The 18,430-nt window shown below is 39.4% G+C and overlaps 7 protein-coding genes across 7 annotated transcripts; 5 read left to right on the top strand and 2 right to left on the bottom strand.

Moving 5' to 3' along the window:
• Window positions 1-148: 148 nt before the first annotated feature.
• On the bottom strand, window positions 149-2,236 carry HG535_0C06540 (uncharacterized protein; the record flags this gene model as incomplete). Its single annotated transcript, XM_037288132.1, has 1 exon — window positions 149-2,236. One exon carries the CDS (start codon window positions 2,234-2,236, stop codon window positions 149-151), a length of 2,088 nt encoding a protein of 695 aa, XP_037144027.1.
• A 289-nt stretch (window positions 2,237-2,525) lies between these two features.
• Window positions 2,526-3,347, bottom strand: HG535_0C06530 (uncharacterized protein; the record flags this gene model as incomplete). Its single annotated transcript, XM_037288131.1, has 1 exon — window positions 2,526-3,347. The coding sequence occupies one exon, from the start codon at window positions 3,345-3,347 to the stop codon at window positions 2,526-2,528; it is 822 nt and encodes a 273-aa protein (XP_037144026.1).
• Window positions 3,348-4,155: 808 nt separating this feature from the next.
• Window positions 4,156-5,109, top strand: HG535_0C06520 (uncharacterized protein; the record flags this gene model as incomplete). Its single annotated transcript, XM_037288130.1, has 1 exon — window positions 4,156-5,109. One exon carries the CDS (start codon window positions 4,156-4,158, stop codon window positions 5,107-5,109), a length of 954 nt encoding a protein of 317 aa, XP_037144025.1.
• A 3,426-nt stretch (window positions 5,110-8,535) lies between these two features.
• On the top strand, window positions 8,536-10,224 carry HG535_0C06510 (ABC-F family ATP-binding cassette domain-containing protein; the record flags this gene model as incomplete). The annotated part of the gene is made up of 1 exon (XM_037288129.1): window positions 8,536-10,224. The coding sequence occupies one exon, from the start codon at window positions 8,536-8,538 to the stop codon at window positions 10,222-10,224; it is 1,689 nt and encodes a 562-aa protein (XP_037144024.1).
• Window positions 10,225-12,314: 2,090 nt separating this feature from the next.
• Window positions 12,315-13,172, top strand: HG535_0C06500 (class I SAM-dependent methyltransferase; the record flags this gene model as incomplete). The annotated part of the gene is made up of 1 exon (XM_037288128.1): window positions 12,315-13,172. One exon carries the CDS (start codon window positions 12,315-12,317, stop codon window positions 13,170-13,172), a length of 858 nt encoding a protein of 285 aa, XP_037144023.1.
• Window positions 13,173-13,865: 693 nt separating this feature from the next.
• DLD3 (D-lactate dehydrogenase) lies at window positions 13,866-15,356 on the top strand (the record flags this gene model as incomplete). Its single annotated transcript, XM_037288127.1, has 1 exon — window positions 13,866-15,356. The coding sequence occupies one exon, from the start codon at window positions 13,866-13,868 to the stop codon at window positions 15,354-15,356; it is 1,491 nt and encodes a 496-aa protein (XP_037144022.1).
• Window positions 15,357-17,649: 2,293 nt separating this feature from the next.
• Window positions 17,650-18,249, top strand: HG535_0C06480 (uncharacterized protein; the record flags this gene model as incomplete). The annotated part of the gene is made up of 1 exon (XM_037288126.1): window positions 17,650-18,249. One exon carries the CDS (start codon window positions 17,650-17,652, stop codon window positions 18,247-18,249), a length of 600 nt encoding a protein of 199 aa, XP_037144021.1.
• Window positions 18,250-18,430: the final 181 nt, after the last annotated feature.

Here is an 18,430-nt window from a genome sequence, read left to right as displayed (position 1 = left end):
TAAGCGATCGCTTCCTTTTTCCTGAGAAAGTTTCGGGGAGCGGAGTAGATAGCCGAGCAAGGCGACTGATAAGAAATCCACGTGTTGGTCTGAAACCTCGGTAAATTGAGTAAAAAGCCGAGTGATCCCCTCGTTTAGATAAGTCCACTCAGGTGTCCCATTTTTCGAAGTTCAGAGATAAGTTATCCAGAGTTTCCGGTGAAAATTGGCCGAACAGAATACCTGAGCTTTCTAGATCTACCAGGAAAGGTAGATCTGATTCACCTACAAAACTGGTAGGAACCGCGGCTAAATCATTCAACGTGCAGTCACCGTTTGGGAGGGTTGAAAGTGAGTGTTGTTGACGGCCAAATGATACTTTCCTTTTTTTTATGATTTTTCCATTGGAATTGACCGGTAAGTCGTTAACTGTTGCTCTGTTTTCATTTCGGGACTTCTGTTTTTCCGCCTCGAAGAGAATTCTGTCCAACTCTATCAATCGTTGGTGATTACTCATCGCGGTAATGTTGCCAGCACGACACATATACGCATTCAAAGACAATGCCATGGGCAGCTCCGGAAAAGATCTACCCTTCAAAGCTTCGATCACAAGGATCAATATGGATGAAAAACAGCACTGAGCTTCTAAAAATCCAAATGCTGAATACCATCTAGAATTGAAGAGATTGTTCAATATATTGACATTCAATAACGCAGCATCAATACACTTCAAAAACAGGTTCTCGGTTACCTCAGGAGATATTTTTTGATCCTTGAACGATGAAAAATAAAGCGGCCGCACAATGACTACAATCATTTGATTATAGCGCAAATGTAAATTTTCAGTAGATCGGTTAATTTCAACTTTTTTGGCAACAATTTTGAGAGCTGGATCCAGATTGTCGAAAAAGCTCTCTAGGCTTTCCACGCTATTGATTGTATTTCTTATAAAGTTGTTAGCTCTGCCGATTCCGTAAACTTCCTTCATTACAGATCTAACGCAGAGCGCCAATTGAGCATTGGCGATCAAATAACTTGGAACAAAACCGTCCTCACTTGACATTTCCTGGCTTGGAAACTCAACATCCATATCTTCAGTATTGAAGTGAGGAGGTAAACTCAATCTGGAAGCCCATAAACTATCCATGAGGCATGCAGTCCACCAAAGCTTCCGTCTAGATTCATTTTCTCGTTTTGATAAGTCAGAATAGCTAATTCGTCGATGCATCCCAAGAATCATAGCTGTAGATAAAGCGAGTCCAGTGTATGTAAAAACTGCATTGATTCTATTTAAGCCCTGGGAATAAAAAGCAATTAAAAGTAATGTCCTCACCGAGTCCACAGTTGGTTGCTCAGCTGGCTCATGGAATAGTTGAAGAGTCTTCAAGAAAAAATCCATTCCTGGAATATTTGGATGAGATCCTACTTCGTTAGTATACTGCTCCCCAATTGCTAATGTGATAAAAAGATAAGCAAGCCATTGGCGGTCTTGAGATTGAAAGTCCCTGTAAGTCTCTTCAATCCGGGCTTCAAATTCAGCAATCGTAAATAGTCCATACTCTCTTGCAAAAAAGTGAAATACCTTGTTTACCATTTTCAGTGCGTATCTTTTATTTGGTAAGACCACCATCTGCACAGCTTGAGGATCGATCAATACTTTATCATCTAAAAAGAGACTTTGATCAATCGCTTTGTCTCTATGTTTCGTATTATGTATATGAAAATCACGATTTAAATTAGAATCAGGAAGTAATTTATCGGTTAATTGACTGCAAAGAGCACCAAGAAACATGCGGCAGGAAGAGTTATTTGATACATTTGTTTTAACCTCAGGACTTTTTGGTTCACGCTGTGATGCTTCTAGGACGCGTAAATCCACCACGATTTCTGATGGTAATTTTGCAGATCGATATTCATTGGGAGTCGATGAAGGGTTGAGATTATCTTTAGAGTCATCATTATTTTTCAAGCAATGGGGATCACTACTTGAGTATTTCATCTCTGTGCTCTCTGCAATGCCCTTTAAACGAGTACATTCGCTTTCTAAAGCTCTGATTCTCTCCTCCATTTTTTCAATTTCAGTGCTGCAGATGAGTATCTTTCTTGATCTAACGGGGTAGATGCAATCATGTCCACATTTTGAGGTCACGCAAGCATCACATGAGGGCCGAATTCCTGAGCACTTGACCTTTCGAGAGCTACATCGTAAGCAGGCAATCTTTGAACGTTTTCCTATTTTTTTGATATCTGTTAACATTTATTTTTGATGTACTTTGCTCAAACCTTTATATCATCAGTGAAAGTTTGCATTTCAAAGACTTTTTAATCAAACTCAGTTTCGATTCTCCCTGGTCGGTAACAAAGGTCAGATCAGATAGTGGCATATTTAATAGTATTGTACGAAGAAGGTGCAGTCAAATTATACTAATCTACATAATTTTGAGAGTATTCAGGGATAACTGAAACAAGACACATATATAGGCTTAAATCTACCTCAATGTACATCACCTTGCAAGTATTGTATCTATCTTTATAAAAGCGACACATTAGTCAAGAAACTCCCCGTTTGAGAGATATATTTCCAGCTCAAATTCTGGTTGCATAGAAGAATATAGTTGTTCTGGACTAGAGATGGTGTCATAAGCACTTTTGGCTATTTTATTTGATATTACTTGCTTGGCCATCCGAGTGCTGCCCGATACTGCATCTGCTAAAAGTTGGGCTTTACACATATTCTCTAAAAGTACGTGTAAATAAGCAGCCTCATCGACGGTTTTACCAACTGTCATAACGCCGTGATTTTGCAGAATTATTCCCATTCTTTCACCTAGGGCACTTGCAATTTTTCTGCCCTCAAATTCGTCTAAACCAACCCCATCATATTGGGCTAACGCGACTTGTTTATCAAAAATCAAGCAACTGTCCTGTGATAACATTTCCAATTCCTTTCCAAAGATGGAATATGTGCGGGCGTAAAACGAATGAGTATGGCAAATAGCTTTAATGTCTGGTCGAGCTTTATGCATTTCAGAATGAATTTTGAAACCAGATTCATTAAATAGAGCGCGGCTTCCACCAATGGCTTTCCCTTCTCCATTTACAAGAACTAAATCACTTGCTTTCATCATTGAAAAATGAACGCCTAAAGGATTAATCCAATAGCAGGTTGGATCGACAGGATCAACGATCGTCACATGTCCAGCGACGCCCTCGCTGTATCCTTTTCGGCCGAAAATACGAAGCATACCTGCCATATGTTGAAGCATCCATGTCCTCTTTTCCTGAGGATTGGTGAAAGTTGGAATATCTAAACCTTTGATCCTGGCAGAGCTTTCTCGTTTTTTAGTATATTTTTGAAATTCTGTCATACTGAATTGTCCGGCAATCAAAAAATGAGAAGACCTGTTTGGTGTGACATTGTTAGTTAACTGCTTGAAGTTTTTCGTTAATATATATCTATGTCAACTTTTACTGTATTTATGTGTGATGTGACAAGGAAAAGCGACACCCGCAGTTTTTATCCTCTCTGAGCGTGCAACTTATCTCGGAAAAAAACAGAACGCCCGCAATCGCTCCTATCTAAGCGCGGTTCAAGAAGCCCAAGAGTCGTTTTTTTCTTAGGCTAAAACTGTCCTTGTCTTTGAAATCTAAACAGCACTTGAAGGAAATATTCACAAATTAAAATAAAATAAACAGTTAATATTTTCGCAATATCCTTCTCTACCATTAACTCATTTTCAAGGTTGCATCATCAGCCTTGTAGGGCTGCTAAACAGGATTGAAGTAGATACTAATTTTCGATGCGGCAGAATTGGAAAACTCCAAAGAATGTATTTTTCCAAGTTAGGACGGTTCCGCTGTCACATTGAAAGAAGATGTAAAAAAATAGGAGTTTGAAGAGATGGTAATTCAGTATATGTTCATTGAGTTCTCGAATTGGCTTTCAAATTCATTTTTGCCGTTGGCAAGTACTCCTCGAGAAATTGTTTTTCTTTACAGGATAGGAAAAAAAGATAAAGAACATTTCGGTAATCATACCGCGATACCTGCTGATAAGGCTTCATAGCGTGTAGAGATAAGTGAAATGAACCGCGGCTTTAGATTTTAGCGCGTTGCAAAGCGACACAAGCTAAGATGTTTTTCGTGCATGCAAAATTCTGAAATGTCGCCTATTTTATGTACGAGATAAAATGGAACTTCAATCTCAAAAGATACAAAAAGAATGGAACAGGATTAAATGTTCTTCGTTCGATAAGAATAATTAATACAAACATGAAGATGAGCAGTTTCACAAAGCATGAAAAGGCATCTACTGATATCTCCCGGGGTAACTCTAGTCTAGCCTTCGGTGGTTTAGAATATGCCCACAAGCGGCCAGTTTTCGACGACAAGAAAATTGAAAGAAGGCATATCAAAGAGCATATGGCTGGTGCATTTAGAGTATTTGGCAGACGGGGTTACAACGAAGGCCCAGCAGGCCATATGTCTGTGAGAGACCCGGTGAATCGCGAGACTTTTTGGATCAATCCCTTGGGAATACATTTTAGTTCTATAAAGACATCTGATCTTGTACATGTGGACTCTGAAGGAAATATTTTGAAGGACGGCAACCAAGCCCCAATAAATGCTGCAGGCTTCAAGATTCATTCAGAACTGCATAAAGCGAGGCCTGATGTCAATGCTGCGTGCCACGCTCATACCATATATGGGAAAGCGTGGTCAGCATTTGGTAAAGAGCTTGACATGATTAATCAAGATGCCTGCATCTTTTTCAATTGCCATACAGTGTATAAAAACTTTGGGGGTGTTGTGCTTGACGAACAGGAGGGCAAAAAGATAGCACAGGCGTTAAGTAAAAATAAAGCCATCATTTTACAAAATCATGGAATTTTGACTGTCGGTGAAACTATTGACGAAGCAGGCTATCTTTTCGATCTGTTAGAGAGGACGTGCCAAATACAACTAAATGTTGAAATGGCCGCCAAGGTGGGTTTGGAGAAGAAACTCATTGCCAATGAAGAAGCCTACTATACTCAGTACAATACATCCGATCCAGAAAGTCTGTATAGCGCTTTTCAATCAGATTACAACTTAGAATTGGAGTTGACTAACGCCAATTTTTTATTATGAGTATATAATGATAAGAATGGTGCATTGGAAGGTTCATGTCTCACCTCTTGGTCGGTCAATTTCCAATACAAGTGACTCAAAAAACAGTATTGTCTATGCGTTCAACTTACAGTGCCATACTACACGACTTGTGCAAAAATGAAAAGTCTGTGCCCAATGTGGGTTTATATAGCAATTGAGGAATTAACTGATTATCCAGAGTTAGCTTCACTTACTATTTACCATTAAGTTCTTTCTATTCTTCAGCCCATTGCTGAAATCTAAAAATAATATCATCCATTTTTCCAATGAGATTCAGCTTCTCTGCACAATTCTCCCCTTGTCTTTCCCCCAGATACAACTTATGACAAGCGGTTGTGAGTGACTGCTTCACACACTATGAATTTTGCCTTAAAAGCTCATGTCTCCCAAGCACTACCTTTTTGCAATACAACATAGCGAAGCTGTTCTTCTCAAATGCTGAAAAATAAAACAACTCAATTTCAAGGCTATTGATAGTCAGACTCTCTGTTCTGAATACCTTATTCTAATTACAGATATGATGGGAAAGTATCATTTCATGACTAACTGCTGGTTACCTCCTAAGGTTTCTGTTGATGAAATTTATTAGCTTACTGCCTTCGTATTCACCAGCCAGCCATGGATCACCACATGTCTGCCGTTTACGTCATTAATTCCTTCTTCACGACCTAAATCTGCTGCAGGACCTGCATGGTTCCGGCGACAAAAAAGGAAAGCTACGTCTTGGACCTTCATGTTACGTCTTGCGTCAAGTTGATTTTCGATGTCACATCTTGGCTGTACTATCTCGGTTTTGCATAAAACAATAATCCCAATGCTCCAAATAAGCTGGAAAAAGGAGGCATGGTAAATAATAAATGTTTATGTTAAATATTTCGCAAAAAGAAAGCTATATTCCGCATAATACAAGAAGCTACAATCACAAAGCAATGAAGAATTTGATGGAAAGCATGTTTTACGTTTTTGGTGCTCGACTATTAGTAAATGCCAAGAACTCTCGTTTAGCACTGCGTTTTTCGTTCATTTTTAAAAGCACAACCTTTTAGCACCAACCGAGTGACTCGAGCCTTAAGAATGGCAAATCGATAGCAGCATAGGTTTCTTAGTAAAACAATGACTGTCAAATATATCTTGGCGTGTGAGTTGATTAAATAAAAAGAAAATACCGGTGTGCACAGGCAATCGGTGAAAAAGTTTGGTCACAGATAACAGTTTATGGAAAGTTGTTGAAATATAAATCGATATTGTAAGATATGTAAAAGACATGATTTAGAAGAACCAGAAACAAGACAATTAATCTGTAAAACAAAATAAACGAAGCCAGATGGAGCCCTAACAGAATATCAATCGATACTGGAAAGATATCGGATGATAATCTATCGCGAGGCGTTTAACAGCTACTCACTTTTCCAATCCTGAATTCAAATATCTACTATTAAATGAAAAAACCGTCACTTTGCGAGAATAAAATGACTTTTTTGGATATGTTGGTGAATGGGGGTTCTTTTAGAGAGCGGCTGCGACATATCATAAAGTTTGCTCTTTTATTCGCTGTCATATTTAACAGAAATATTTGTAAAGTAAAGCGCCATATACGAAGTCACCGTGCTAGCATTCGTAAGCATAATTCCTATGCTATACCCCCCCCCCCCCCCCCCGAATTTGCTTGTATATTCTATGCTGATGTCTATCTTGATGAGAAAAACCTGTTATAACACATTTCTGCCATAGAAAGAAGCTGCCCGCAGCTCCACCATTTAATTTTGGCTGAGTTTTGCTAATTGTGATGATATAAAGCGGCCCTTCTGACAATAAATTGAACCCACCACATGTCGGATTATATATGTGCAATAATAAGTATTATTATTCGATAAACTTTTTCCAGAGTCTAGAGTAAGATAAAACATTTTCCCAACGGCTCCTCTTTATTGCAGCACTTATCTCTTTGTCTGCAAATGTGTAAGTCTGAAATTTCTTACAATGTAATTGGTCAAAGCTGCAATGGTGCCATTTTGCTTTAAGCTGCAGCGCAATATTTGAGCGTTATTGGAAGGCATTATGATTTGATTCAAATGGTCGATACACACTACTGAGCTACATCAGGTAATCACAGGTGACTAAAAATAGCGGTAGTGCACTGCCAAATCATTTGGAAGCATGTCAGTTTTTTGCCTTTTATCTTACCATAGTGGTTAGCTTTATCACAACTTGTAAGGACCTTTTTGTGTTTCACACAGCTCTAATCCTGGGCTCGGTAGTTGATACCTTCACCTGAAAAAAAGCAAAAGAGAAATACTCTACTATCTTCGTAAAAATATGTATGGTATTCGAAATGTACATTTAAAATGAAGGTGATTGATACACTAGAGATGGACGAGTTCTTCCTTTTATAAGTAGATATCTAGAAAATACGCTTGTATTAACAACAGATGGTCTACACCTCCTGAAATGCACAGCATGACGATTAGCGAGGATTTTTTATTCTTATGTGAATATATGCCTTGCATTCGGGGCACCATTTATCCCAATCCGATACACGGTTTAATTCCATAGTCAGGTGCTAAACTGAATGTATGATAGCATTTTATTCACTGTTTGCAACCGATTGATTCTCAGAAGACATTGATCAGGCACTCATCTTTCGGCTATTGCTAAATGTCATTTTGGAAAGGCGCTCTTATCTCTTGTGTATATGCCAAGACATACTTTTTCAAATCAGTTTTCTAGCACCCTTGTCGCCACGAAAATACACCTTTAAGGGCCCAAGCACAAGCGTCTGCTTCGATTATCTTCATCTATACAGTCCAGGTGCTAAAGCCACATTCAGCAAACTAATTTTCTGATCATTTGCAATGCTGTGTTTTACATAGCCAATCAATCACATCCCATTTGTCTGTGCAAAATTGCCAGAGACAGCAAGGAGCAGTGATTAAGCTTAACGAGTCTAACGAACAATGTCAATTTCACCCGCATATTAGCTGCTACTAGCAGGATACGCCATCAACACTGCAACTATCGCCATTTCTGTTTTCAGCTGCAACTTAATTGCGAGCCACACATAAACGATAAGACATTTACTTGAAAAGAGAAAGCAATATTCTTTGACGAGACACGACTTCAGTGTCCATTTCAGCGCGAACTCCTGAAAGGTGCGGCAGTAGAATCTGTGAATTTCAAGTATATAAGGCGCAAACGAGACCAAAGAGCCGTGGAAGTGCTACTAGTAAACACTAGTACTTTCTCCTGAGTATACGGTCAACATACTTATAGAACAGCGCGGCCTACTAGGGTCACAAGTAATAGTGATAAGTATTGAAAGCACTTGCGGGAAGAAAGTAAGCGCGGGCGTTACCAAGTGATTTTCGAGTGCCAGCTCGAACCACCATTTTAAGACAAGTTTAAGACATGCCAACAGGGCAGAAAGAAATCCGCAACGTTCAAGAACAAGTTAAGCAGCGCTATAAGAATGGAATTTACTATCGCGAGTTGATTACTGAAAAGTCGCCTGAAATAGTTGTGCGCAATCTGGACCTCTCTCTGGATAAGAAAACTTTATTTACAGACCTTGATTTTGCACTTTCCTATGGCAACAAGGAGACAATAGTGGGGGAAAATGGGAGTGGAAAAACCACATTCTTAAAGCTTTTGTCCGGAGTGGAGGATTACCCATATTCAGGATCTATTGGGATCGAGGGCACAGTGGGATTTCTGCCTCAACATTTCGAGGAAGTCGACGGTGATGAATTAGCAATCAATGTTTTACTCAGATCGTTGTACGACGAAGACATCAATTCGTTTTTAGAATCTTCCTTCGAGCCCTTTTCACATGAGTGGCTACAAGAGTTGAACTTGCTGGGTGGGCACGAGATATTCAGGCAGTCGTCTCTCATTGGGCTGAAAAATGAGATACTGAAGCGTCCCTTCAAATCTCTTAGCGGTGGTGAGAAAACAAAAACTCTTCTATGCGCACTTAGCATCTTGGAACCAGACTTCATTCTGTTGGACGAACCAACAAATCATTTGGACAAGAAGGGTCTTGAATGGTTGGAGTCTTTTTTGAAAAGATACAGTGGCGGTGTCATAATTGTTACACACGATCGAGCTCTAATCAATGCAGTCTCGAATTTTATTTCCGAATTGTCACCTTACACCAAAAAGTTTACACATTTTAAAGGCGGCTACAAGCACTATTTAGAAGAGGAAGATAAGAAACGACGAAGACTGATTGAGGAAAGACGTTCTCAGGACAAAGAGCTTAAGAAACTGAAATCTAAGGCTGCTCAGGCGCAATCAAAGGTCAAGGCGAGAATCGTTAGATCAGGATCGGATAGAGATAAATTAAGCTACAACAACAAGGAACAAAGGGCTCAAAAGGGAACTACTGGCCTTGTGAATCAACTTTCTGACAAAGTTGACCATGTAAGTAGTAGTTTGGTTGAAGTCATTCCCGAAAGATCGCAAATATCATTTGATTTTGACGAAACTTCTGCATTTAGTTCACTTTTGGGGATAGCCGTGTCTGAGATTTCAAAGTCATACGAGAAACACATTTTTAGTAACGTGTCTTTTTCTTTGATTAAAGGTGAAAGATTGATAATCGAGGGGCCTAATGGTTCCGGTAAAACTACTTTAAACCGAATTCTTATGGGTCTAACAGAGGCAGATCATGGTGCAGTCTCTATCAGTGGAAATGCAGTTGTTGGTTACTTAGATCAGGAGCAAGAGAACCTTCCTTTGGATAAGTCTCCAGTTGAGTTGCTGCAGGAAGATACCTCCATAAATGCCTCAAAGCAGAAAGCGATTAGTAGCTTGAATCATTTCGGAATTTATAAGTGGCACGATTTAAAGAGTCCTCTAAAATCATTGAGTGTGGGGTGCCGCCGTAAAGCACAGCTTTGTCAAATTATCATGAGGAAATGTTCTATCCTTATTCTAGATGAGCCTACCAATCACATTGATTTTCCAAGTTTAGAAGTTATTGAAAATGCCTTATTGACATTCCCGGGTATCATAATAGCTTCAACACATGACAGATATTTCACACAGAAGGTGGCCACGAGAGTTATAGATTTGTCGAAGTACAGCTCAGAATAATCTGAGCTATATGGCTTGGGTGGTTTTTCGGGCGTACTTTCACTGTTTCGAGGCATTCGAGGTTAGAGGATCTAATGAAAGGCTTTGACTTGCAATTTACTCACCAATTGGCCATATGTAACCGAGGATAGGTTTCTCCGGTGATGAAGCCAACCCGTCTGCATTGTGTTTCTGCGATTTCTTAGTATCAGCTGCTTCTCTGCCTTCTAGAAGAATAGGACCTTACTTGTCGATTCTTGTCTTCAGAAGAGATGAGCATTCAGTTTATGCAATACAATATTCCTGGACTTGGTGTGGTGAATATTATTTGCATGAAAATTGAGAACATCAATGTACTCAAGAAATAAGTGGCTGTTAACAAATAACCTGCCTTTTTCGAATCAACCAATTTTATCACTACTACATGGATACTATTCATCGCTCCATGGAAGAACTCAATGCTGATTTTTGAGCAAAGCAGAAAAATGAAAAACCTACTACTAAATTCAATCTGAAACAATTTGTGATGATCTGAAAACGCGTGATAAGATATGTGGGACGTTTTTTAACCCATGATGATGCATCGCTTAAAGCAACCGGAATGAAATGACAGGCATGTATCACTGAGGATAAGTCATTTCTGATATATTTCGGTTGGCTCATGTAATATTGAGTCATCGTCAATTGAATTCGGCTGACTGGCAGATTGATCTATGATACTCAGTGAATATTATAGCATGACGGCTGAAGAGACTGTCAGATTTTTGCTCGCATCTCTAAGTATAAATTACACGAAGAACAAACATCTTAAGTTGAAACGATAGAGGAAACGGGTTGAGGGATTTTAAGTATTAGTACTAGCGACAGATTGTTTCAATATATATAGGAGATTACCATAGCAAAAGAGAACTGAATTTCTGATGAATCCAGAAAAAAAAAGAACTAAAGTTATAGCTATTCTTAACTGCATTTTTTTAATAATTTGCTTGGACTGATTGTTGTCGTCAGACTGCTGTAAAAAGAAATACACTCGTACCTTCAACATTTAGGAAAAATGTGGATAAGATTTAGAGTAGCTAAGATCAGAGACATGTTTGAGAATACAGAAGAAAAAAAAGAACGACTATGGGAGAACTTCAGAAAAACCAAATTAACAAGGAGGTTCAAAAGGTTAGGCTCTTTCGTATAGAAGAAGTGAAGGGGTGAATGGCTAGCACCTAACACCTTTATCATTGAGTTTCAACTTGGAGCTGTAGTAGAGACGTACCGTATAGTTGAAAACATGAACCTGATGAGATTCTTAATGGGGGCAGCGATAATGCGTGAACATGGCTGGCTTACATTAGAAAACGCTTCTGATAAGAGGGTGGTTTTTCAGAATTTGTGATCAGAATCTTTGCTAAATTACAGAACGGGCAAATAAGTCACTGCAGGGTTGAGAATTGGATCTAGGTTACAGTAAGTCTTTTCTCCTATTATTATCTTTATTATTACAGTATTGAAAAATGACATGTGGGTTCAAGTTCCAACTAGAACTAGAACTCATCGATTTTTAACTGATATATTCCTATCGAAGTGTGTTGCTCACCTTTTGCCGGAGTTCTTTTTTTTGAACCCTGCCTGATTCACGTCTTGTTCCTCCCCCCTTTTCAGAACGCACTTTCTTAAAGTTAACGTCATACACTCAGCCTTGATATTCAAGCAAAGTGAGTTTATTTACAGTAACATTGCGGCGTAAACTGGAATTCAAGTGTTGAGCTTGGGTCTTCCACGTTCTTTACCTTAAAAATCACGTGCTTTGTTTTTATTATCAGTTTTCATGCCAAGGAATACCGGATGTTGAACTTCACGGGGAAGCTCTCCGGGAACGAGTATTCCGAAAAGTGAAGTATAGAGTCAGATACTAAAGCTAAAAAAAGAAGCAATCTAGCGGCTATTCTCCCTACCGGCCTACTAAGAGGTATTTAAAAGAGGTATTCAAAATCGCTATTTGTGCACAATAAAATCAATAAAAAAAACATTTAGTGCCACTCTCTAACCCTTCATCGAATAAAGTTCAAGCAACAAAACAGTATCTAGATGACCGCATACCTAGATGACCGCATACCTAGATGACCGCATACCTAGATAATAGCATAGATTCAAAGAACTATCAAGAGAATAGAATCACGTACCCTAACAGTCTTTATGAGGCAATTGTGGAATATCATGCTGGAGGGAGGAAGTTGGCCGTAGATGTGGGGTGTGGAACGGGCATTGGTACATTGCCTCTTTTGAAGTACTTTGATAAGGTTGTAGGATGCGATCCTTCAGAGAAGATGCTGCAAACTGCTAGAGAAGTTGTAGATAAGATCCCTAATAGTGAAGAGAAGCGTGTCGAATTCAAAAAGGTGAGAGCAGAAGCATTAGATGAGTGTTTTGGGGAAAACACTGTCGACTTAGTGGTTGCAGGCGAATCTGTACAATATACAGCATTTGATCGATTTTTCGAGCAGGTACACAAAGTCTTGAAACCAGGGGGAACCCTGTCATATTGGTTCTATTGTGATCCAGTCTTCATCGATTATCCCCGAGCAAATGAGATTTTCAGGCATAGCGTATACGAGGATGAGCAGTCTTTTGGATCTCTTTGGCCATCGGAAATGAAGTACGTCAGGAAATTGGGCTCTAATATTGGAATTCCAGACGATAAGTCCGAGCATATCCAAAGCGAGACTTATGTTCCGCTCAAAAGCATGAAGCCAGGAAAGTTCTTTATCTACAAGAATGATTTTACTTTGAAAAGGTTGAGAAATATCATGAGCACATGGAGTGTATACCAGACATGGTTAGATAACAACGAGGGCAGTACAAGGGATATCATAGATCACGTGGTTGAGAAAATTAAGCTGGATTGTAATTTATCTGACGACGCCAAGCTGAGAGTTGAATGGGAGACAGCCTTTTACATCGCTCGGAATAAAGGCTAAGAAGACAGGCCTTGCATTTCAAAGTGCATGCTCTCGGTATTGAAAGTTTTTGCTTTGGTCATTCTAGAGCTATCCTATTGTAAGTGGGAGAAACCTCGTAAAAATTCGATCTGTAAACCCCCAGGGACAGTTGTCTGCATCTCTGTCCATGTTTTGAGCTTTTTACTGTACGTACGTATTTACCGCCTTCAAATCTCGTCATTTGCGTGTCTTACTTTCAGCATGTATCATACCTCAGTCGTGCTGCATTGTTCCTTGCCAAATTAAGATGTCCTTTCTTACCTTCGTTGTCTCGTACAGAAAAGTGTATCGTAGGAGATTGATCTATATGCTTCTGACAAAACCCGAAACAGTGGTCTTTATACGAGCCAACCGCCTTTATCGTCAGTCAGTTGTTTTGCATTCTCCTCCAGGGGGGCCCTTAGGTTCAGTATCAAAATGAATGACTCTCACCGACATAAATTTCTGTGGATAGTTTCAAGTGTGTGACACCACATCTGCAGTTAATGACTCCGTCGGGTGCAAGTCACGCGCGGCATGAAAGAGGAAATAAGTCAAGTCAACCCGTACAAGACTTATGGCTATGTGGACAGTATATATGTAACATAATGATGGATGCAAGACATATACAGCAATCTTGATGTTTAACCAACTGCTTGAACATAACTATAACTAACATTTATTTAAAAAGCTATGACTGTAGCACAACCAATTGCGCATCTGACTGCAGAGGAATACCCAAAAGTTAAGAGAACTGCAAACTTTAAGATTCTAGATTCCACCGATGTGTCGTATTTTCGCTCGATCCTTTCAAATGATGAAATATTACAATCGCAGAGCCCCGAGGACCTTGTTTCTTTCAACCAGGATTGGATGAAGAAGTACAGAGGCCAATCCAATTTAATCCTCTTACCTAAGTCCACCGAGAAAGTCTCAAAAATTATGAAGTATTGCAATGACAACAAGCTGGCAGTGGTACCACAAGGTGGTAACACTGACTTAGTTGGTGCCTCAGTTCCAGTTTTTGATGAGATTGTTCTTTCTCTGAGAAACTTGAACAAAATCAGAGACTTCGATCCTGTCAGCGGAACTTTCAAATGTGACGCAGGCGTCGTTATGCGCGACGCACATCAATATTTGCATGAGCATGACCATATCTTTCCGCTAGATTTGCCCTCAAGAAATAACTGTCACGTAGGGGGCGTCGTATCAACGAATGCAGGTGGTTTGAACCTGTTGAGATATGGCTCTCTGCATGGAAATGTCTTGGGTTTAGAGGTAGTTCTACCTAATGGCGAAATTATCAGCAACATGAATGCCTTACGGAAAGACAACACTGGCTACGACTTGAAGCAGCTATTCATCGGTGCAGAAGGTACCATTGGTGTCATCACTGGTGTATCTATACTTGCAGCAGCAAAACCAAAAGCAGTGAATGCCGTCTTTTTTGGTCTTGATTGTTTTGACACCGTGCAAAAACTATTTGTCAAGGCAAAGAGTGAGCTATCCGAAATTTTATCTGCTTTTGAATTCATGGATCGCGGCTCCATTGAATGCACCATAGAATACTTGAAAGACTTGCCCTTCCCATTGAAAAATCAACATAACTTTTATGTCCTCATTGAAACATCAGGATCCAACAAAAATCATGATGACGAAAAGCTGAGCGCTTTCGTTTCAGAAACTCTAAACTCGAAACTGATCTCTGAGGGTGTAATGGCCAAGGACAAAGCTGATTATGATAGAATTTGGACTTGGAGAAAGTCTGTTCCTACAGCTTGTAACTCCTATGGAGGAATGTACAAGTACGATATGTCCCTTCAGCTGAAGGATTTATATTCTGTATCAGAAGCCGTGACAGAGAGGTTGAATGCAGCTGGACTGATTGGTGATGCACCAAAACCAATTGTTAAATCTTGTGGATACGGTCATGTTGGTGATGGAAATATTCATTTGAATATTGCTGTGAGAGAGTTCACAAAGCAAATTGAAAACCTATTAGAACCATTTGTTTATGAATACATTCAGTCTAAAAAAGGTTCTATCAGTGCTGAGCATGGTGTTGGTTTCCATAAAAAGGGCAAACTGCATTATTCTAGGAGTGATATAGAGATAAGATTTATGAAAGATATCAAGAATCACTATGACCCTAATGGAATTTTGAATCCTTACAAATACATTTGAACATTTTAATCAATTCGAAAACCTAAGTTTTCATTTACATTTTTATAGAGAATGGAGTAAATATTGTCCATTGAATTTTATTGAATCTTGTGAAAAGATTTACATGAATTGGAGGCGATCTACGGTGAACATGTTTTCAATTAAATAAAAATAACAGAAATATAATACAGTAGTCGTTAGTTGATATTTTTCAGTCAGAGACAACAAAGAACGTCCAATCGTAATTCAATAAGTGTAGCTTTTGTCATGTTACATGGCGAACGCTCCAAATCGTTGTGCCGTTGTATCGTTCCCACTTTTGTGATGCTTCGCTGTTGAATTATCAACACTAAGCTATTATAAAGCATCGAGAGAAAGAACGGATATCAATCGAACAACACAGTAGCAGAAAACCTGATAATTTCGAAATAATTCACTTCTGAACATTTCGTCATGTTGCAGTTTTATGAATGTAATGCAAAGTTTCGCACAGTGGAGGTAATAAGTCTAGAGTCTTCCGTAGTACGACGTTCAAATAAGTTTCGCGGAATGTAGCATTTGCTCATTAATGTAATTGATTTCCATCCATAATTTTGTATCGTACATGAAGAATTGATTTCATTAGTGAAGTTAACTGGTCAGTGTCATTTATCATTGATCTTTTCCAGTAGGAGACAGACACTTCAGGCGAATTCCTTAAATTCTTTGCAGAGATATTTCTGAATTCATATAATAACTCAAGAGGTAAGCTTAACCATCCCACGGCAATACAGCCAATCAAGAAAACTTCATCTCTTGACAGCGAAGTAAGTGGAACCAATCACTGAGCGTCCTGGACCTCGATATATCCAAAAGTTGAAGAGAGGAAGATACCAATTAAAGGAAGACAATACGTATATGTAACATGCCAACCAACCATAGCATCTTGGTTCCGAGCCAAATTCAATAGAGCTAAGCCGGCAGCTCCTGAAAGTGATCCCGTAAAATCCAGTTGTTCCAGAAGTGTTAGTCTATTGTTCTGGACTGGTATATAGTTTTAAGGAAGAACAAAGTATCCTATCATTGCCTGAAGCAGAAACGCAATTTCCGTTAGCCAGTAAGCCCACGGCTACCAGGCAACTTGGCTCAGCAAAGACGAGCAACCAGCGCCTATAAGAAATATAACTGGTGCTTCGGCATCAAATAGGCTGAAGATAATGCGTTTCCTTTTTCCCTGCATCTAGGTGAGACGAAGTATAACATAGGCATTCGGTAAAGTAAATATTACTCCTAGCTCTTGAAAGGCGCCACTGCCTTCAAAAAAGATTTCAGCACTGAATATGTTGAATCCTGCAAGTATTGACCAGGTTCCATGACACAAGACTACCAAGATGATGAATTTTCGAAGTTAAAGAAGATCTCCGAGTCTTCCTGCTAATAAAATAAATGGTCAGAATGTCAGAGAGTAACTGGCAGCGGACCAGCTTTGCTGTCCTGGACTTTTCAAATCAAAACTGGTCGCTACTATATGAATTGGCGCTATTTATTGACCGAATCCAACATGTTTACTTAGTTGGCCCGAGTAGAGAACTGTAAGTGGATGATCTCTAAAACGCAAAGCCTTGAAATCCTAAACGTGAACACAAAATATCCAATAAAACATTATCGATACCGGATGAACTCTTGGACCCAGGTCTGTTGCCATCTGGTGTGTAACAAGACAAGCGGATCATATATGTGCTATTCTGCGTGCAGAATAAACGACCTTCAATTACACGTGACTTTGATATCAAGCATATATGTATATTTTCAGTTGACTGTTAAGGAAAGCTAGGCAAACCCATCAAAATGGTCAATGTTGATCCAGATGATAATGCTGGTCGGCACTACCAAGGTTGATGTGAGTTTGCCAAAGCTGACCAAAGTTGATTGAATAAGGGTTCTGTTAGTCGTATGTAATGCGGTAGAATACCTTGCGCCTTCAACGTAAAATCTAGCTAAATATTTCTGTCACGGCTCTCTGATTGCAAGACGCTCCCTTAATTGAGTTTGAAGTCAATTCCCCGTCTTAAAAATATGTCTCTTAAATCTTGCATTATTCAGCTCCCAACATTATCTTATCATTATTTAATCAGCACTACATATTACTAAGTAGGCTGCTCTGAGAAGCCAATTTAATACCTTACAAAATGTAAAACGATCAATATTACCTCTTTTATCTTCTAGAGCATACTATATAATTTGCAGCATCTTCCGACGTTATTGAGGTGTATTTGAATTCACAGCACACCAAGATATCAATTATTCTCTATATTGCAAACAGTCACATTTAAAAATGGCACCAAAAGTCGCTATTATTATTTATACACTTTATGGACATACTGCCATCTTGGCTGAAGCCGAACAGAAGGGTGTTCAGGCAGCTGGTGGTTTAGCTGATATTTTCCAAGTCCCAGAGACTTTAGCTCCAGGCGTAGTCGCAGCCCTTGGCGGTCGCCCAAAGCCTGCCTATCCATTGGCTACAAATGCCACTTTGGAGGAGTACGATGCATTTTTGTTTGGTATTCCAACTCGATTTGGTAATGCTTCAGCACAAGTTCGCGCATTCTGGGATGCCACTGGAGGTCTTTGGATGAAGGGTGCACTGCATGGAAAGCCTGCTGGTGTTTTTGTCTCAACAGGTACCGGTGGTGGTAATGAAGCTACCATTATTAACAATTTGTCAACTTTAGTCCACCACGGTATGATTTTTGTTCCTTTGGGTTACAAAAATGCATCCAGTGAGTTGAGCAACATGACTGAGGCACATGGTGGCTCTGCATGGGGTGGTGGAACTTTTGCAGGTGCTGATGGGTCAAGAAAACCATCTGACTTGGAGTTAAGGGTCCACGAGATTCAAGGTAAAACTTTTTTTGAAACAATAAAGAAATTTTGAAAATCATAAAAGGAATTACATAGATTTGTAGGTGTGTATTTATTGATCGATGTCAATATAGTTAGAAACTCGAGTCATGTTCATTCGCTGCTCGTGGAATAGCGCCACAAAAAGCCGGTTAAGACAGGTGGCGGTATGAATAAACGTCCTATACACAAATAAAGGGCAACCAATTGAGGGT

Source organism: Zygotorulaspora mrakii, chromosome 3 (genome assembly GCF_013402915.1).
Source record: "Zygotorulaspora mrakii chromosome 3, complete sequence".
NCBI classification, from domain to species: Eukaryota; Fungi; Ascomycota; class Saccharomycetes; order Saccharomycetales; family Saccharomycetaceae; genus Zygotorulaspora; species Zygotorulaspora mrakii.
Note: the sequence above shows the minus strand (reverse complement) of the source record. Positions and strands in the feature narration are given on the sequence as shown.